Here is a 21,340-nt window from a genome sequence, read left to right on the forward strand (position 1 = left end):
TATTTTATTTTATAAAAAAATCCTTCCCAAGTGCAAGGAGCTGCTGGAAAGCAACGCCGCCTGGGCCCTGCACAGCCATGTTTCTCCCTCCCCTTTTCCCAGGTCCTCGTTGATCGACTCTCTCCGGCCCTTAAAAAAAAAAGAGAGAGAGAGGCCAACGCAGCCCCCTCGCGGCTCGGCGCGGTGCTTCCTGGGAGGCGTAGTCTTCCCGCCGCGTCCAGGCCGCTCGGAGGCGCCTCGGGAGAACTACATGGCCCAAGGCCGCCATGCGGCGGCGGGGCATGCGCAGAAGAGCCTCCCTTCCCCGAGAACGGGTGAGGGGGGAAAGGAAAAAGAGAGAGAGAGAGAGATTCGAGGTCTTCGCTCTCCTCGGGCCCTCCCCCTCCTCCTCCGGTTCTGGGTTCAGGGTGAGCCGTTGAGCGCAGGGCCCGCGCGCCGCCCCGAGACTTGAGGGTGGGGAGGGGGCGGGAAACGCGGCGGAGGGTGGGGGGGATGAGAAGGGGGCAGCCACAAAGAGGGAGGGAGGGAAGGGGGAGGGAGGTAAGCCCGAGCTTTTCCGCAGGCGGCAGAACTGCAGGGACGGTTTTTTTGTTTTTGTTTTTTTAAAAAGGCTATAAATATTTATTTAATTTCGCCATCCGACGCTTCTCTTTCTTCTTCTTCTTCTTCTTCTCTCTCTCCCGATTCTCCTCAGCGGCGCCGAAGCGGCGAGTGAGTGGGGGAGGGGAAGGAGCAGGAGGGGGGAGGGGCTAGAGGAGGAAGGTGGGGGAGGGGAGGCCTCGGCCTATCTCTATATCTATATCTATAAAATGCCTATTAACCCACCCGCAATGTGTGGAGGTGGAGGAGGGAAGAAATTGCTCTTGCCAGGCCAATTTCTATTTTTGGTTTTTCCGAGGGGAAGGGCGCTATTGTTGTTCTTGGGGTTTTTATTGTAATATTTATTTTCCTTACTCCCCCGCTCCACTTTCTCTTATTTCTTTATTGCGTGCGAAGGGGGGGGAGCTAGGTGCATTGTTGTTGGGGAACTTGATTGAACATGTTTTATTTGGTGTTTTCATACTGTTGTGAGCCGCCCTTCTTGGGGTGAAGGGCGGCATACAAATTTCATTAATAATAATAATAATGTTCTCACACTTTTCCATCTCTCCCCACCCCAATTTTCCATCGTGTTTGTGCGCCTGGGGTGGGGTGGGGGACGAAAGAGGGTTGGGGCATTATTATTACTGTTAGGAACTAATTTAAAGATGCTTTCGCACTTTCCCTCCTCCCTTTCCTCCCATTTTCCTTTCGTGGCGCTGGAAAGGAAGGGAGGTTGGGGCTTCATAATTGTTACAAACTTAATTTTTAAAAATATCACCACCCTTTTCCTCTTCCTTTTCCTCCCATTTTCCATTTTTGGGGGGCAGGGTTGGGACACTATTATTGTTACAATAGTTAGGAACTTGATCTTAAAATGTCCTCTTCTATTTTGGAGAGTGGGGGCCAATTTTTTCCTCCAAGGTGTTGGGCAGAGGAAGAGGGGACCATACTGAGCCCTTGTTATTGGGAACCTACCGGTAATTAACATTTTCTCCTTACACTTTCCCATTTTGCTCCTATTTTCCATTGGGGGGCATTGAGAATGATCCCCTGGCCCTATTTTTTTGGATGTAGGAGAGGAAAGAAGGTTGAGGTTTTATGACTGTTGTTGCTTTCATAAGAAACTTCATTTAAATTTTTCTCTTTACACCTTCTCCTTTTATTTCCCATGGGAGGCAACAACAACAAGAACTCCCTGAGCCATTTCTCCCTCCCCCACACCCAGTGCAAAAGAAGTAGGTTGTTGATGTTATTAGGAACGTATTTAAGAATTTATTAACTCTTTCTCCTCCCATTATCTGTTATGGGAAACAGGAGGACCAAATGTTTCCAGTGGGGCAGGAGGAAGAAAGACAGAGGCTCTATTGTTGTTGCTATTATTACTAACTTAATTTCTCCATTCACTACTACAGTACTTCTTCCCTGGTCTCCCATTTTCCATTGTGGGTGAGAGGAAACCCTTCCTGAACTAATTTTTTTGAGGGGGAGGGTAACAAGGGGGAAGGATTGAGGCTGTATTATTATTATTATTATTATTATTATTATTAGTGTTGGTGTTTATTAATAAAAAAATTCCTCACACCTTTTCTTCTTTCTCCCCAACCCATTGTGGGGGAGAGGAAAGACTTCTAGTTTTTCCAGAGTGGGAAGGAAAGGTGGTTGGGGGACATGTTGTTATTGTTAGGCAGTAAAATAAAAAAAAAATTCTTCTTATACTTCCTCCACTTTTCCATTGTGGGGGTTGGGTGGACTGACCCATTAATATTAGGATTGAACTATTATTATTATTATTATTATTATTATTATCCACCCTTCGACCTAAGGTCCCACAACAATTTGAAATAAAGTATTAAAACAGTTGAAAACAAATTACATCACATGAATAGAGAGGGTCCCAGCATATGAGGGAATGCTGCAACTTAGGGGGTGCCAAAGAAAATAGCCTCTCCAAGTGCCACCCCGAAGCAGCCTATTATTACACCATCATCATCATCAACAACAACATTCACTTCATATTACTATTTCTTTACAGCCTCCCCCCCCCCTCAATTCTCTAGGGGAGAGCGACTTAACCTGTTTCTTAAGGGGAAACTGAGGGTTATATCCAGTGTTAGTCTTACTCAGAGTAGACCCATGGAAATTGGGCCTAAGTTAGTCATGTCCATTAATTTCAATGTTTCTACTGTGAGCCAAGCTAACATTGGCTACAACCCTGAGCCTCTATTATTATTAACAATAATAATTTATCCTCACACTTCTTCCAGTCTTCATAGATAGAGTAAATACTTTTGTAACCTATTTTTCTGTAGGGTGGGGAAAATATAGCCATTTTCCTTACCATATTTCCAGAAGCCTCTGCCTTTGTAGTTATTGTTGATAGGAAGGTGACGGTCCTCTTTTTTTTTTGTTAAAACACGAATAGAGACTCAAACCACCACTTCCTAGTAGTGTAAGGAGTAATATTTTAGTAATAGTAAGACTTTCACTTTGGAAAGTTGACTAGGAAAGTTTTCTTGCCTACTCTCCCATCTCACAGAGAATTTGAGATAGTCTGAGTAGAAATAATTTCTTTTTCCTTGCACTCATTTCCACTCCCCCCCAAAAAAAAATTCTTCATGGGAAAATAACATTCTTAGTCTGTATTTGCATGTATGTTTGGAAAGCCTACTAAGGAAGGCTTCATTCTGTTAGTGGATAGGTTTTTTTTGGGAGGGGGGGAGTGTGGATAAATAATTATAAAATTTCTTTTCCCTCCCAGTTACCTGGGAAGACCTTCCTTAGCCAGTTTTCCACAGTCACAATACCAGAGGTTCATTGCCACTCTGGAAATTAGGCTAAGGCAGTCCTCGTGTGGGATGGGGTAGGCAGTGTGGTGACTGGGGTCTGGCTCCTTAGCTTGAAAGTCTGCAGCCTCAGGAACCACAAGTCGGTCCTGTATACCTGAAGGAGCGTCTCCACCCCCAACGTTCAGCCCGGACACTGAGATCCAGCGCCGAGGGCCTTCTGTCGGTTCCCTCACTGTGGGAAGCAAAGCTACAGGGAACCAGGCAGAGGGCCTTCTGGGTAGTGGCGCCCGCCCTGTGGAATGCCCTCCCATCAGAGGTCAAGGGAATAAACAACTACCTGACATTCAGAAAATACCTGAAGGCAGCCCTGTTTAGGGAAGTTTTTAATTTGTGATATTTTAAATGTATTTTAATATTTGATGGAAGCCGCCCAGAGTGGCTGGGGAGACCCAGCCAGATGGGCGGGGTACAAATAATAAATTATTATTATTATTATTATTGACTCTGAGGACTTGTGAGTCGGAGGCTGCAGACTTTCAGGAGTCAGAGCAGGCACAGGGCTGTGAGCCTCTTGCTAGTAGTCACAGACTCAGAATTGTAGAATTGGAAGGGACCCTGAAGGTCCTCTAGTCCAACTTCCCTTCAGTGCAGGAATGTCAGTCCCCTGTCCAATTTGAAACCATACCTGACCCTGCTTAAGCTTTGCAAATGTGCTAGCAGCTTTATTGCTGAGGAGGACAACTGAGGGTGAGGTACATGGGTATGTAGGGCCAGAGCCTGAACCACTCAGGTTGAACCTCATCAGTCCAGCTGGCAGAGAGTGCAGCATGCCTGAGGCTAGGGAATGGAGAAGTGCTCCTTGTGTGGCCAGAGGGTTGGCCCTTTAAGAAAGTAGAGTTAGTCACGAGGGGGTGGAGCCTGTGAGATGTAGCCTGAGAGCAGGAGCTTAAAAAGGCCCAGTCTGCTCTCAGCCTTTTGCCAGAGCAGATTGCTCACTGGGAGCTATCCGTGGTGCTGGTTGGGCAATTGCAGGCCAGCCTTGCCTTCTCTGGGGGTGTACCAGAACATACCAGGCAGCGTGGAAAATAAATTACAGTGGTACCTTAGTTCTCGAACTTAATCCGTTCTGGGAGTCCCTTCAACTCCCGAAACCATTCACAAACCAAGGCGCACCTTCCTATTGGCTGCAGGAGCGTCCTGCACTCAAGCAGAAGCCGCATCGGACATTTGGCTTCCAAAAGACATTTGGCTTTGCAAACCGGAACACTTCCTTCCAGGTTTGTGGTGTTTGGGAGACAATTTGTTCAACAACTAAGCCGTTCGGGAACCAAAGTACCACTGTACTGTTTTCCTCTTCACGCACACCCTGCTGCCAAGTCTACATGATGGTGGCAAGGCTTTCTCTGGGTTTTTTTTTGTTTTTTTTGTTTTTTTCTGAGGCCTGAGTAGTTGTTGTGATGCCTCCCTGAAAATTTGCTTGTCCTTCCACTATGAGGTGGGTGATGCACAAGAATGATACTAAATAATTATTCCTAAAATGATAGTAAAATAATAGCATTTTCTCCTCAAACTCTCTATCTGCTGCACGAATGGGCTAAGGAGCCCTTTCCCCATATTAATTCCCATATTAATTAAGTTTCATTATTATTGTTTGCTGAGTTTATTTCTCTTCCCCCTACCAAACATTAAGAGTGTTTATTTGTGTGTAGACTTCCTTGGTGAATTACAGTGGGTGGGTGTGAAGCCCCTGCACTGTATTGTTTTCGTTGTAAACTTTATTCCACTACAGTTGCTACATTGTGGTGCTCCCAGCATATTTGTTTCCATATGTGTATCTGTTTTCTACCCTACCCCCACCCTCAGCACCAAATCATAGTGGCCAGAGCAACAACTTTTCCCCCCAACTACCCTCCCAAATCTGAAGGAAGCCTCCCATTTTTTCTTTGTTAATTGCCTTTTAAAATAAAGTTCTATTTCTGGAAGGAAGGCTATTTTTGTTCTTTCTCTCCTCCCAAAAGAATCTTCCCACACAAGTTAATGTATAATATATACAAACACACACACAATGTTTTCAAAGTTTTTGGTGGGATTGTTTTAAATTTTGGCACAGAGCCTGGCATAAAAATAAAAAGGAATGCTGTGAGCCCCTTTTGGAGAATTCCTGTCAAAAAGTAGGATACATATTTAATAATTAAATAGTGCAGATACGTTTTCTTTATAATACTTGCTCCATTATTTGTTATCTACTCCCGCCTCCCAATCTGTGTCCTGCAGTACACTGCTTTTCTTATTTAGCTGACGCTTTTCTTCTCACACCACATCAGTGGTAGGAAATTTGCCTACATATTGTGCAAAGAGATGGGAAATAAAAATTCCCTTCCCATAGTTCCTACAAGTCCAGTTGTCTTTAGATGGTAAACTATTCCTTTGACTTTTCAGTGGCCTTGTGTACATTAGCTAAAAGTTGGTAGGATGAATGTGGTAAATGTTTGTGTGGTAGTCAAGTATGCTTAAGATTGCAGCCTAATCTTACACATGTTTTTTTCCAGAAATAAGTCTCCACTCTGTTCAGTGGGTCTTACTCCCAAGTGTGTAATAGGATTGTAGTCTTAGTCTGTTATCTCTTCTCTCCCCACCTCCAATATTTCTAATGGGGTTGTAAGTATGCTTCTTTTCTTCTTCCTGCTATGCAAAGTGGAACCTTTTAGTTATCTTCTCTCCCTGCCCAGAGTCTATATGCTTGGCGGAATGATAAATAGGGGGATGATAATTTTTTTCACCTGTTGCTTCCCACTGCAGAATTTCCTAATGGGGATCTCCATATATATCCTCCTGTTACTGCTTTATTTAGGATAAAGCTGTCTGCCCCTACTCACCAGAATAATCCTTGTAGTGTGTGTGTCGAAAGTGGGGAGGAAGTTGTCTAAATATACACCTCTGCTTCCACAGTAACTTCTGATTGTTCCCCAGCTTTTTGTGTTGCTCCTTTAGACATTTTATTCCCACTCTTTGTGTATGGTTTTTATCTTTTCATATCGTTTCTTCAAGAAGTAACTTCTCTTCTTCCCCCACCCCCTGCACCTCCGCTTTTTCAGACCACAGTTCCTCATTGTCAAATGAAAAGGGAGTACTGCATTATTTGAGTATGGCTGGAAGTTCTTCATCATCACATGTATTCAGTGGGCCAGAGAACTTGCTTTAAAAACAATATCCTTTCTGCTTTGACCTTATTAGAAGTCCTTTGTTCTGTTTTCTCTTTTCTGTGCTCCCCTCATCCCCATTTTTCATTTAAGAAAAGGCCTTGAATCTTCTCACAGCTTGCAACCCCTCCCTCCATGTAGAGATAAAGGAAGCATGTTTTGAGTAAACACTTATTGTGATGTTGGGGAACACTAATCCCCACTTGCATACACTTTGTTCGTGAAACCTATCCTTAAACATAAACCTGTCTTAAAAGAAATTATTTGATTATCCATTTTAGAGGAGTTGGACTGTAACCCACAGCTTCTTGATATTTTCATGTATGTTACCTAAATTCTCCACTGTTCTAACTACAGATGGAGAGAGGTTTTCCCCTGTAATTCTTTTTCTTCTCCAGATAGTCAATTCGTTGCAGCAAGTAGCTGCAATTTGGGACTTGGGATCTAATCCCTGATGTTACATAGAATTTTTAGATTGACACTGGAGATATATGGGGGGGGGGGCTTGCAGATGTCTTGCCACCTTTTAAGGTCTGTTACTTCCTGCAAATTTAATTATTGTAGTGGTACTGAAGCCTTTGATCAAGTGTTGTTTCCTTCAGAATAGCATGCAAGTATGTCCAGGCCAGTGTCCTCCATCTTAGAAAGTATTCTACTCCTAGTGCTAATTTTGCTATATTGGCGATTTATTTATCACATCTGTATCCTGCATTTCTTTCAAGAAGTGTACATTAATTACTTCATAAATGTGATGTTCCCAAGTGATCTTAGTGGCCTCTGTGGAAATTTCAGCCAAGGTCTTCCTGATCTAACCCCTGCATTCTGCAATCTATGAAGCAAATACTGAATCACCCACTTTTTGAAAAATCCTCTAATTTCTAATTTCTTTGCTTCTAATCTAGACTTTCAGAATTGCTTATTAAGAATGTTTTTGACCTATAGAGGGTTTTTTGGGGGGGGGTTCACAAAAGGTGTTTAGAGCAAAATGAAAAGGGTTGGTCATTATTACATTTGCAGGCTTGATGTGTTGGCCTCAGAAAGAAAGTGGCCCAGATTCCACAGACCTAAGTGCATGCAGGGAATTCAGGTATCACCCACACTGTCCTCCAGCACCTCTCTTAAAGTGACATGATTTTTCATGCAGCATTCAAAACACTATTTTGAGAGGCTAGGAGAGTGCAATTTCACCTGCTGTTCATTTGCAAAGTATGCTATGGATAGTGGTTGCAACTCACAATTCCAACTTCCCGGCATCTGAGCCATTTGAACTAGTATCTTACTGCCAAAGTAAACAGCCTAGTTGCCTGCAGATATCCTTGTTGCCTTCCAAAACTTCGTATTTTACTGTTAGGTAGCATAGATTCCCCAAATCCACAAAGCTTCCTATCCTATTTCATTTGCATCTCAATCTAATGTGTGTTTACATAGAAGTCCAACAAAGTGCTGTGGGACTTCCTAAGTATGCTTAGGTTCGCATTGTACTGGCCAGAAAAAGTGTTGGTGCTTCACATTAAAAAATGTGTGTTTTTCTGTGTCTCCACATTCCCTTGTCTGTCTGGAAAAGTCCCAGATTTTTAGAAACAATTGTTTGAGCTTTCTTTGCCCAGAAAATATGATCACTTTTCAGTTGTGCATTTTTCTGTTTCAGGTTCCATTTTAGCTGTGCAGAATTCTTGTAATGCAGAGAATAGGTATGAAAATACAAACTGGACTTTCATTAGCTTTTGAAAATAAGATGTGAGATATACTGTATTTGCAGCTGTTTCCCACGTGTTGTTACCAATGAACTTATGAAACAGAACCTTTTCTATAGAAGAATAAAGCAGTAATTTTTTCCAACCCACATCACTGAAGCAAATGAACGGTTGACTCCAAATGCTGGCATCAAGGGTATATCCTTTATCAGCTACAGTTTGGTTTATCAGAAAGATCAGCAGGATCTTTCATTATTGAGAACCATGGTAGAAGCCTGGGCTGAACAACAGGTAGCTTTTCTATCACATCATAATAGAGTGCAGTATATAGAACACCCCAAAGTCTGGTCATTTTGGTCATAATCCTGTCCAGTTTTGTTGGCAAAATACTGAAAAAACTTTGCAAGTTTTTAAGTCCCGATAAATACATTGACTTAGGAAAAATGACACAAGTGGCTCTTTGAGTGGGCCCTTATCATAATCAAAAGGAAGAGGCCCATCTTTATGAGAGATAAGATTGGCTGGGTTATGTAGCAGGACCTTTTCTGTGGTGGAACCAGCTGACAGATCTGCTTGGGCCTGACTATTTCCCTATTTTGTAAACTTAGCAAAACACTGCTTAGGTTCCCCTTAGGGTTTGATATTGTTGATTGTGTTATATGGTCTTACAGTAGTATTATGTCATGTTTGCTTGTAGCCACTTAATTAGAAGAGGAAGATGTATTAAACAGTAAATAAATAGTGACTTGCAGCACAATCCTTGTCATGTCTTCTCATTGAAGGCCATATCATTGATTTCACTGGGGCTTACTTCCAAGTAAGGGGGGTTAGGATTGCAACATCAGGCACCCTACATTCCTTCTAGTCATTGAACCTTTTATATGTTCGCTAGGAATGTAAGAAGCAGCCTCCTGCCAAGTCAGACCATTGGTCTCATTATTGTCTGTGCTGACTGGCCGTGCTTTGCCTGGGTTTCAAATGGAGTTCTTTCCCAGCCCTACCCAGAAATGCCTGTTATTGAACCTAGGCTCTACTCATGTAAAGGACGTGCTCTGCCAGTGAGCTGTTGCCTTTCATTGTAGCCATGAGTTCTACAAATCCTTAAAAAAAAAGAACTCTCATTATGATCTTAGCTGATCATTATTATCTTTACATCCTTATTGCTATATAAGACTGCATTTGATAGTGGCAGTTGATTCATGAAATGGGTCAGGATTTGAAAAACTAAATTCTTTTTATAAAAAAGTTTGCATAAGATACACATTTCAGAATTGCCAATGGTGAATGACACAATGCCCAGTAATGTAACTGGATCAAAAACATCATTATTCATTACTTACACTGGCAATATCACAGCTTGACTTACTATTTACTAGATTTTTAAAATGTGGGTTGTAAAACTGGTTCTTACATTAGAATTTACAGTTTGTGGAGAATATTCTCCTGGAGAATTTTCTAGCAGAGAGATGTGAAGGGAGTTCTGGCAAATGCAAGACATCAGGGTAGGGGGAAAGGGAGCATCTTCACCTACAGCCATCCCATAGTGAGCAACTGGGAAATCTGGTTGCTCAGTAGTTTGGTTATCAGTTGTTGCTCTTGACTTTGTATTCCACTATATGCAAAGGGGTAAATAATTCATTATGTGTATGCCTACTCAATAATTTGGATTCACTGTGTTCTTTTCTTTTTTTATAGCAAAAATGGCTCAAGCGGCTATGGCAGCAGCATCCAGCCATGAAGAGGATTCATCTGAAAGCAGAATGGTTGTTACATTTCTCATGTCAGCCCTTGAGTCAATGGTATGATGGTATTGGTATTTACTGTAATGTATCTTCTGCTTGCAACATTTCTTTATGCATTCTTCACGCATGCCTGTTCATCTGATTGTTATTTTATCTTGCAAGTGGTAGAAGGTATAACTCAACAGTCTTTCAAACCCATTTTCCTTGTCTCTTTTTAAAAAATAATTAAATAATTATAATACAACTGCACCGCTTGTTACTGCAGTTCTAAGCAGCAACTTTTCCCTTCTACAGTGCAAAGAGCTTGCCAAGTCTAAGGCGGAAGTTGCCTGCATTGCCGTGTATGAAACAGATGTGTTTGTGGTGGGGACTGAGAGAGGAAGAGCCTTCGTTAATACAAGAAAAGATTTTCAAAAGGATTTTGTAAAGTACTGTAAGTTTAAATTGCTGTTTTTCCCCCCCTCAAACCATTTAAGTGTCTCCTTCGGGAAAAGCGTAACCCTACACAGATTTGGAGTGGAGTGGAGTGGAGTGCCTAAGATGTTTGGATGGTGTTTTGTATGCCACCTCTGGCAACTCCTGCATTCAAGCTGGTGCCAAATGTATTACTCAGCTTTCCTTTGGGCCACACCAAAGAGGGCGGTCATGTTGTATGGGCTGCCAAGGACCTCCATACAGACTGCCCAGGCTTTCACCCTGGAGAGGTCACTTTGGATCTGCTAATGCATCAATAACAACGTGGGAGACAGCAGTTATGCGTTACCAGTCTCTGCAGCCACAGCAGGTGCCGTTATTCTCCAGCTATTTGACACACCCTGGAGGAGCGCTCTATTGTCTCACAAGGCAGACGGATACTAACAACAAAAATTAATAGGTTCTACCAGTGACTGAAAGGCTTTTGCTTCTATGAAGTTCCTTTTACACCTGCTGATAACATAAACATGCAGATGAATTGTATAAAGAACATTCAATTAATTCAGTGCCCCTTTTTATTTGTAATATGTATTTGAAATGGCTGCATTAAGATGTAATGCGAAGCTATGATTTATAACACTCCATGAATGAGCCAAGCCTTTCCCCCATCCTAGGCCCACATGGTTCCCTGTTCCTTCGCCTCCCACCCAGCAGAGAGGAGTACAGTACATTGGAAGCTTTTGCGGTATCCCATGTCCCAGTTCGGGGTCGTGGTTTAACACTAGTTAGCTTAAGCAAGTTGGTTCATAATCCTTCATTTAAAGGTGGTTTGCTTCGGAACGAATAATAGCATTAAGCCCCACTCCCCTGCTAGAACTACATGGGAAGCCACCATTAACAGTTGTAAGAAGCTCACTAACAATGTTGGGAACTTGTGAGCTAACATGATTCTGATCGTCTTAAACTGCTTTCACAAAATGGTGCCAATATCATTGTTCACCAGATGTTTTTAGAACGTTAGTGGAAACATTGCCATGTTTATAGCCAGCATTTAATATACATGGACAGGGAAGTTAAGGGAAATAATTCCCTAGCTGTTGGTTCAGTTACATTTGCATCTCACATTTCTATTTTAAAAAAAATCCTCTAGGTGACTACAAAATATAAAAACGACTGCACAGTTCATGAAGAAGGCAACAGTTAATGCAAATCAATGTTTTAGGACATCATTTGCATGATATAAAAATCTGTGTATACCACAAAGTCCAAAACCATTCCAGAATAATGCGTATTTGTCCAGCTGCCCAAAAAGGAATGTAGAGAAAGCTAGGCACACTATCTTAGAGGGAATTCAATGTTGGTGCAACAGTTGACAAGACTGTCCTCTGCATGGTCTTCTGCTGTATTGAAATATCTTAACTTGTGGTTAGGTTAGGCCCATATATTGTTGCAGTTTAGCATTCAAAAGTGACTTGGTTTTGGATTTCATACTTTCTGTTTTGCAGGTGTTAATGAAGAGGCAAAGGCTGCAGAACTACAGAAAATAAAGTCAACATCCCTAGATAATAGGATGACTGTGGATATTGTGGAAATGGAAGCCCTCAGGAAGTCTGTGGAGGATTATTTCTGTATCTGTTATGGTAAATATTTTTGTTTTATTTAGAATAACGGTGATAGCATTAGCTTATAAATGTTGAATCCTCTATAAAGAGGGTTAACGCTGGTTTGTGGATCCTCTTCCACTCCTGATTCTAAGGGTTCAGGGGAGAAGAAGAAAAATATTTAGTTGAAAGTTGCCATTCATAATACAATTGTGATGTCCTTACTCCTGAACTGGAATGCAAATGGATCTCTCCTTGAGGAAGGCAATAAGACCGTGAAGATGCTGAATCCTATCTTGTTGGATAGGCATTTCCACCCATTTCATGGAAGCAAAACTAGTCTTAGGTAGATAAACGCATAGCTGCTTTATTCCTTTAGGAACAGAATAGTAATAGAAGTTTTATAAAGCACTATGTAAATAAAATGCACCGTGTGTGTGAGAGGCAGCACTTCACACAAGTTTGCTTTTGTTCAAGTTTTCTTGTTCGAATTTGCTAGCATCCGTTACTGTGTCTTGTAGTTGTAGGTAGTATTTTCCACTTAATAACATTGTTACAGCAAGGACTAGTGTAGCTAATGTGGTGATGACCTGTGTTGGAGGACTGAAATATTCAGAAAGGCTTCATTTACTGAGACCATGGGGTGTTAAATGTTTTCAATGTCTATATCCAGAAGTTCTCTCTTGGCTAATGTAGGATCATTAAGTCTGACATGCTGCTGTTGTCAGAACTGAAATGCTTAGCAAATGTTAATATTTAACAGTTAAGTACAGTATAGACATGGGTGGTGCTGTGGGTTAAACCACAGAGCCTAGGGCTTGCCGATCAGAAGGTTGCGGTTTGAATCCCCGCGACGGGGTGAGCTCCCGTTGCTCGTTCCCTGCTGCTGCCAACCTAGCAGTTTGAAAGCACATCAAAGTGCAAGTAGATAAATAGGTATCGCTCCGGTGGGAAGGTAAACGGTGTTTCTGTGCGCTGCTCTGGTTCGCCAGAAGCGGCTTTGTCATGCTGGCCACATGACCCGGAAGCTGTACACCGGCTCCCTTAGCCAATAAAGCGAGATGAGCGCCGCAACCCCTGAGTCGTCCGCAACTGGACCTAATGGTCAGGGGTCCCTTTACCTTTACAGTATAGACTGGTTATGAAAAGTTCTGTTTTTCTAATTATTCATCATCATTGTCTAATATATAAAATGCAAGTGTCTCTGCGTCCAGTCCGTGTGTCTCTTGGTTTGCGCTACTGCGCATGTGCCCCAGGGACACAGGGATTGGCGCAGAGAGACATCGGGCCACGAGCAGCGTCGGCAGTTCAAGTGGGGCGGTTGAAATGGAACTTCGACGCTGCAGAAGAGAGGAGACGCCGAGGAGGAAAGCCACGCTGCCACCGCTACAACAAAAGCCCCGAGGCCTTGCAAAGAGCGGGAGCGCAGGGGGGGGGGCAATGGTTTGCCCCGCTGGGAGAGGGAGGCTGGGGGGGGGTGGGAAGAAGGTGGTGGGAAGAAGGAGCCCGAGGGGCGAACTTGCTTGCTCCCTTTTTGCAGGGAGGCATTGCAATGTACCTGTGGCGCCTCCTCTTCTTATCGCGGACACTCCTCGGCAAGGAGTGTCTCTAGAAACTTGGAGAAAAGAAGGAAACTTGGAGCAGCGTGACTCGCCTGGCAATCGCCCCGTCGCCACACCCCCTTCTACCTTCCCGGCGCCCCGGTCTCTGCAGTCGGTGGGGGCGGGGGAGGAGGAGAGCGCCCGGTCTGCCTACCAATCGGCAGCAGCAGATGCTTTGTTCCTAAAAAGCCAAAGGCACGTGTCGTGGCTGCCGCGCCGGGGAGAGAAAGTAGGGCGTCTGCGCAGTGGCTGCTTTCCAGAGGAAGGAGGAAGAGAAGGAGTAGGGCGCGGATCCAGCTGCTGCACACCCGCCCCGCGGGCGCGGCAGCCACAACACGTGCCTTTGGCGGGCCGGCAAGCAGCGGCAACCAACCCGCCGCCCAGAGCGGCCTCGCGCTCGCGGGGCTCGGCGTGTTGTCCCTCCGGCTCAAGCCCCAGGCTGCGCGGGCCCCACCGGCCCCACGATGAGGCGGGAGCTGAGGGCGGGAAGGGGCAGCAGCAGCTAACCGCCGAGCGCTGCCTCCGCCTTGCTCTCTTTCCCCTCAGGAGTCCGAAAGATGCAAGGGGTGAAGCCATGCCGCCGCCGCTGCCGCTGTCACCACGCGCTGCCTGCCCTCCTCTTCTTCCTGCTTCTCTCTCTCTCTCTCTCTCTCACCCTTCTCTCTCTCTCTCTCTCACCCTTCCTTCCTTCCTTCTCTCTCTCTCACCCTTCCTTCCTTCCTTTCTTCAATTGGCGGGGGGGGGGGGGCAGAAGGTGATCTGCACCAGCCCTGGGAAGAGCATGCTGGAGGAAATCGGGAAATGGATGCTAGCACCCGTTATTTTAACGGGCTGAAACCACTAGTTGTCTAATAATCAACCTACATTCAGTTACTGTTAAAGTCAGATTGTTGCTACAAGGTCCCAGTTTTGTGGAAATTATGAAGGAAGCGCTGCTGCCCTCTTTTTCCCCTGCTTCAGGATTACTATCTGTTAAATACATATTTTGGTTGGAGATATGATTTTGAGCTTTCAAGACTGAGGCAAATGGGTGGAGGAGGGGAAAGACAAAGGATGAATGCACGTTGCTGTGCAAGAAGGGGCATAATTGCCATAGTTTTGGAATCATATTGCTAAAGATTGCTTTCCTCCATCCAGGCAAAGCTTTAGGAAAGCCAACTGTAGTTCCTGTGCCGTACGATAAGATTCAGAGGGACCCATCTGCTGTGATGGTGCATGGTCTCCCAGAAGGACTTGCATTTAAACATCCCACCAACTATGATGTTACAACACTGAAGTGGATTCTGGAAAACAAATCTGGGATCTCATTTGTCATCAAAAGGTGTGCTAGGACCTCCTTTTCTTGGATCAGTTTGTTCAGTTAAATTATAATTGTGTATAAATATTTCTGTATATCCTTAAGTTCATCTATAATTATATTGGAAGTGGGTGGTATGTAGTGGAGCAGTGTTGCTGTTGAGTTGTGAACTTGAAAGTCTCTCATTCAGACTTCCTTTGCTATGCCGTTGTTGTTGTTTGTTATTTGAATTTGTATACCGTGTTTCTCCTAAAATAAGACACCGTCTTATATTTTTTTTCGCCCAACAAAACACAGTATGGCTTATTTTCAGGGGATGTCTTATTTTAACCATGTCACATCGGTACGCTGCATAGCCACGCCTCTCCAGGCTGTTTTAATGGGAGGTACCACGTCACTATGGCTTATTTTCGGGGTATGGCTTATTTTTGGGGAACGGCTTATATTTCGCAAATGCATAGAAATCCTGCTATGGCTTATTTTATGGCTATGTCTTATTTTAGGAGAAACAGGGTACTACCTTATACCCGGAGGTCTCAGGGCAGTTCATCCATTGTCTGAAATGGACATAACACTGAGCTATTTTGCAGGGTGGCAGTAAGGATTGCATATATACAAAATGCTTTGAATACCTTTAATCGCTAGTAGCTCTTTTTAGCTGTGCTTTTAAAATAATAGAACACTTTCTTTTTAATAGGCCCTTCCTTGAGCCAAAGAAACATCTAGGTGAGTAGACACTTGTCTGATCTAAATAAAAACATTGGAAATTTGATTTGATACAATGACCTGATTTGCACATTTTGGCAAGCCAAGTACCCTTTTTGTACTGAGGGCTATGTTGACACATGACCAATCTTCCAAGGATTGCATCTCAAAGTGGGTGGGGCCAAAGGGTACTATTTTGGCATGGCCATTTTCTTGTTATTGGGGAGGACAAATTGCTGTAAGTCTGTCTTAGTCTCACAAACCAGACTGTAGCAGGGGACCTGCAGGAGTGGTCATTTTAAAGATGATATTTTAAAAATGTTTTGGGCAGTCATAGACCCCTTTTGCTTGCACAACCAGTCACTGCTTGTCAAATCTAGCTTTTGTTACATTAGGTTTAGGTAGAGATCAATCTGTTAATTGATCTGACCAGCAAGCAGGCTTTCTAGGGGAGAGTATTTTCAACCAGTTCCCATTATTATTATTATTGATGGTAATATTACGTACATATCAAGTGACATTACTACTTGCTCACTTGTTCTTCTGGTTGTGTATATACAACCAGTGAGGGGAAAACAAATCACAGATGCTATTCCTTTACACAACCAAATGCTGCCGGTGCTGTGATATGATGCATTTTAGTTTTGTACCTTGTGCTTATATTGTTTGGGATGAAGGGTAGGCTAAAAGTAGCTTGAAATAAATAAGTGAAAACGTGGAGTCCTAGTGATATTAGTTTAACCTTACTCTAGAATTATATAATTGGGTGTGAAATATAAGCACCACATTAACAGATAACATTTTCTTCTTTGCAGGACCTCGCATGACAGATTCCTCACACACAGTAACATCCCCAGGTGGAAGGTAGAATATCTTTTGTGCTTTTCTGTGGTTGTTGGTTTTTCCCAACAGCTTTTCTCCTGTTGGTGCAAAAAAAAAAATTCAGAAAGCACGTCTTTCAACCACAAATACGGTTTTGAATATTCGTCTTTCATATAAAATACTCATTTCCCCATTGTAGTTTGCCAGGCTGCTGACAGCACCCTTTGTAAGCACACTAAGATATTTTTTTAAGTCCTAAAATATAAGAAATCAGTCTCATTATCAGGATCAATCTTGTTAAAAGCCTAAGAGTATTTGGTGCCAAAAGGCCACCTGAGTTGATGCCAGACAAAAATATGTGTGATGACCTTCTCATTCATCCAGTTGTCTATCTTGGCTGATGGGGCCCCTTTGATATTTGTAAGAAGCACATCTACCATTTCAAACCAGAATAGAAGTTTCTAGCCCTTATAGTTGTGAGGAAAAATGTGAAAACAGCCCATTGTGTCTACTAGTCCTAGGAGCCTAATGGTAAAATGTTCTGTGGTTTTTTAAGATTTCACCTCCATGTTGCGTAGCTCTGGTATAAACACAGGTATGGGATATATCATTTGACACCTCTACATCGCTTCCAGGGCAGCAGAGAAGGGCAAGAGTTTAATGACAAAGCACCTGCTTTACATGCAGAAGGTTCAAATTGGGAGAGCATCTTCATTTTGACAGCTGTTGGGTAACAGGGCTGGAAAGGACCCTGCCTGACACCCTGGACAGTTCCTGCCAGTTACATGGGCTAGTACCAGATTAGATGGGCCAGCGGTCTAACTCAGTTAAAGACCGATCCATATGATTTTTGTTATTGCACTCATGGTTTGCATTAACATACTCTTTCTCATGCATCCATTTAAGCTGCCCCGCCATCCAGGTGAAGACTGAGCCCAGTGAAGATTCTGGTATGTATCTCTTACTTCCTTGTTAATATTTGTCTCTTGAGCAATAGGGGTTTGTGGTATATATACATCACTTAATATACATATTTAGGTTATCATTTTTTGTGGTAATATGGAAGCCAGAACGTAGTGAACTTGCCCTGTGCCTTCTCCCCTGGCCTTATGCACTCCACTTAAAGAGCCATTCCACTTGAATGATCCCATCAGCATTTGAATGCACAGTGGAACCTTGGTTCTCGAATGGCTTAGCTGCCAAACAAATCAGCTCCCGAAAGCCACAAACCTGGAAGGAAGTGTTCCGGTTTGCAGATGTTTTTCGGAAGCTCCTGCAGCCAACCAGAAGCTGCACCTTGGTTTTCGAATGGTTTTGGGAGTTGAACAGACTCCTGGAACAGATTAAGTTCAAGAACCAAGGTACCACTGTATGTGGTTATTTGATCTGGGAAAACATTAATAACATGACTGCTTTTAGCATATCTGATTACTTAAATACATACTACTTAGTAGATTTCAGGGAAGTTCACAGCATAAAAATACAAGGATATAGCACATCTAATTAGAAAGGAACGGTCTCTGTGCTCTAGTATAACATGCAAAAGAACCACTGCTAATTGGGTGCTTTTAAAGATGTGGTCTGGCTTTGCATAGTAGCAATGGGGAATATTGCTGCATGAGGAATTTCCATTGGATTGGGTTACTTGGTGGACAAGGCCTTACTCCAGGTAAGGCCTTGTCCACCAAGTACCCCAATCCAGTGGAAATTATTACTATCCCTAATAGACCTGCTTGTGGGCTTCCAGAGATTCCCAGTAAGCTCCTGTTGGGGGAAGGGGCGAATGGAAAGGATGTGCACAAGTTGATTCAATCCACAACCCCTAGTTGTATCGAATAAACTTGTGTGCACTCATAACTCTGTCATTGTTTCTTTACGTGATGATGCCTGCCATGGTTGGAAACTAAACGCCAGACAAAATGGGCCTTTATTTGATGAAGCAGGACAACTCTTGTCTTTTTCTTTAGTCTTTCTTTCTTCAGCCTTGTAGCAGTACTCTTATCTACCCCACAGCTGCATAGCTATTAATAATGGACATGGGGCATAAAGTGGATGTGTGCTCTCATTGCTATTTATTGCTTGAGCACACCTTGAAGCGGGTTTGGACAATGCAAGGGGGGGGAGTATGATTTTCTACTTTCCCCTGCTTTTGTAATGTTTGTACTGAATGAGAGGTTACTTGATGCACAAGAAACCTGGAATCCCTCACACTGTAACAACCTTTCGCTCAAAATGTTTTGGTTTTCTTGAGGCTTCAGAAGAGGGTTTTTTTTTTGCTTTGGAAGCCTACTTGCCAATGTAAATGGCTTACCCTTGTTGTTCTTCAGGGCTTGAGTTGGTAACAGTTAAAGAAGAATCTGAGGATCCCGACTATTATCAATTTAACATTCCAGGTAACATTGAGTGTAAGACTTTTACTCTGCAGGCTGAAATCATGAATGTTCAAATATACTGGTGGAAAGGCAAGTGAAAGTGGAGGCTATTGGAGGAGACAGAAAAATCAGAAAGGGCCCTGGTTCTAATGTGAACTTAAATTATTTGAGGCAAGATTTTCCTTTGGTCAGGGGATTCCTATGCATGGCTACTGCTCTTTTTTCCTGCTGCTTTTGGTCCTTGTTCTGCCATTGTCTGTGCCTTTCCCTCCCTTGTTCTCTCTCTCTCTCTCCTTCCGTCATTTCTCAAGGCCTTGGCAAACGTTTTCTAGGTATTGGAATAAATTAAATAATTTATACAGGTCTGTACAAGAAGTGCTTTATCAGTATCCTAACCTGTATTACAGGTAAACAAGTTCGGATTTCAGTGTTGCAAATGGGTACTTTTGAGGGAGGGGAGGGTGTGCAGTTGTTCACTTACCTTGATATTTCAGGCCACAGAAGTTTATTCTTACTCCCCATGAGTGCTTATATTTATGAAAACTCCGTCACTGGTTTTGTCACACTGAATACTGACCATAGCTGTCAACTCCCCCCCCCTTTTTTAAGGGAAATTCCCTTATTCCGAATAGGATTCCTCGCAAGAAAAGGGAAAAGTTGACAGCTGTGATACTGACTATTGTTACAAAGAATGAAATTAACCTGTATACTGGCCCATTTTGTGTTGAATGCTTTAAAAAAGTGGCTGTGTTAACATTGCCGGTGCTATGAGGTACAAAAAAAAGCAAAACAGCCACAACCAGTCCTTCTAAATATCTTTTCTTTTAGCAAGGCATTGTCAGATAATATATTTGGTGTAAACCCTATGCACATAGTGCATGTGTATGGTTTAATAGAAATGGTCTAGCTTGCTGTACTACTAAAGACTAGTGGAGTGTGCATATTTTTTTCCTGTCACTATATGCAAATTTCATGAAAAGCCTCTTTTCATAGTGAAACCTTACTGTTAAGTAGGTTTCTTATTGATCCTAGCTTGTAACCAATGTTGTATGTGTTCCAGAACTATGGTCTAAAGGCACATGACGTTATGATCTCACTTGCACTAAGCAAGTCTCCATTTGGGGATTGCCTTAATGGGAGACTGGAAGCCCTACATACAACACTTTGAATTCTGTCATAAAAGAAAACCGGGCAATAATATAATATAATATAATATATAATATATAATATATGATAATACAATGAAATGGTCCCGTTCCCAATTCACATTTGTCTTCTAGCTGCCATTACTAAAAGAAAAAAAACCCCTCCAATATTTCTTTTTCTGTTGGCTTATTGGTAGCGCAGAAGGAAAACTAATAATGATTTTGGAATTTAACCTGAAATGGTGAATGGAATATGGTCAGCCCTGCAACCTATTTCTTGTGAGCTCCTTTGTGACTTCACTTTCCCTGTTTTAATGGCCCATTTGTGACACCCGCTGTCCAGGGAGATGGATTTTGAGAATAGCATGATTAACTGGATACTAGTTTAATGTCACCTAGTGACCCGTCGCCTAGTGCTGGCATCGCAAATCAATGAAACAGAGTGGGTCGGTGCCAGAAAGTTGAAAGCCGTTGCTCTTACAGATGATTGACATATAAATTTGAATATAGAGGATGTGGCAGTGCTCAGATTTTCCTTGCAGACCCACCTGGGGCTCCATTTCTGCAACCAAGAGATCACTGGACTTGCGAAGCCTTCCTCAGCATTGACTCCTCTCCCGTGCCACGTCTTGTTGATACCACATCCTCTAGCTTGTTGGAAAAGAACAGTGTACTGTAGTGTTGTCTCTACTGAATCTCCTTTGAAGCTTTTAATTCTGGTGCACGAGGTTGTGGTAATCCTGCCTGCCTCTTTCCAGCTAGGGCAGGTGTTGTGTGCTACAAGGCTTTATTGTCTTTGTGTGTTCTCTCTCTTTTGGCTTTAAAAGGTAGTAGAAAGGGGAGGGTCAGTACTTTGCAAGTGTTATTCTGACATGACTATTAATTTTCCTTATTAAAAAGGAATATGTAAAGGAGTCTTTCATGGGCAAGGAATTCTAAATTGTTTAAACCCCATAATATGAAGACCACTTTCACCCAATTCTACAGCGGTAACAACCTTGTGGTTGTTCTCATGATCCCTTAATGCTTCAGTGGAGAAAAAGAGAAGAGTCATGATCCCCTGCTTTTTTTTTTAAAAAAAACCAGATGTTCTTTTCCTATTTAACTCTCTTCTTTCTCTGAATTGGTTCAATTGAGAGTTTATAAGCTTTTCAGATAAGCTTCTGATATGTCCCAATTATTAGTTAGAATAATTTAGAATATTTATTATTCACTGTATTTTTATCCCACTTTCCAGACACATGTTGTCTCTCAAAGTGGTTCACATCAACAATAATAAAAAAAAAGATGCGCCCTGCCATCAGGCTTGTAATCTGAGAAGACAAAGACTCTCAAGGTTGGGGGAGCTGCCTTTGACGGCTTTCTGAATGGCAGAAACT

General features: G+C 42.8%; 1 protein-coding gene across 16 annotated transcripts in view; it reads left to right on the plus strand.

The window, feature by feature from the left end:
* The first annotated feature begins 339 nt into the window (after positions 1–339).
* The window catches only part of GTF2I (general transcription factor IIi), a 60,909-nt gene continuing 39,908 nt past the window's right edge, over positions 340–21,340 (plus strand). For 11 of the 16 annotated variants that reach the window (XM_033171994.1, XM_033172000.1, XM_033171998.1 and 8 more), the window contains exons 1-10: positions 346–453; positions 8,217–8,259; positions 9,958–10,061; positions 10,299–10,437; positions 11,924–12,058; positions 14,758–14,941; positions 15,615–15,643; positions 16,438–16,486; positions 17,351–17,394; positions 18,772–18,837. In XM_033171994.1, coding sequence (XP_033027885.1) covers positions 8,247–8,259; positions 9,958–10,061; positions 10,299–10,437; positions 11,924–12,058; positions 14,758–14,941; positions 15,615–15,643; positions 16,438–16,486; positions 17,351–17,394; positions 18,772–18,837 — 763 coding nt within the window. In that variant the 5' untranslated portion in view covers positions 346–453; positions 8,217–8,246. Of the gene's footprint in view, positions 454–1,796; positions 1,818–8,216; positions 8,260–9,957; positions 10,062–10,298; positions 10,438–11,923; positions 12,059–14,757; positions 14,942–15,614; positions 15,644–16,437; positions 16,487–17,350; positions 17,395–18,771; positions 18,838–21,340 lie in introns of those variants that run through there. The other 5 variants (XM_033172003.1, XM_033172006.1, XM_033171992.1 and 2 more) reach the window with 4 other exon arrangements.

The sequence above is a fragment of the Lacerta agilis genome, chromosome 15, assembly GCF_009819535.1.
Source record: "Lacerta agilis isolate rLacAgi1 chromosome 15, rLacAgi1.pri, whole genome shotgun sequence".
NCBI classification, from domain to species: domain Eukaryota; kingdom Metazoa; phylum Chordata; class Lepidosauria; order Squamata; family Lacertidae; genus Lacerta; species Lacerta agilis.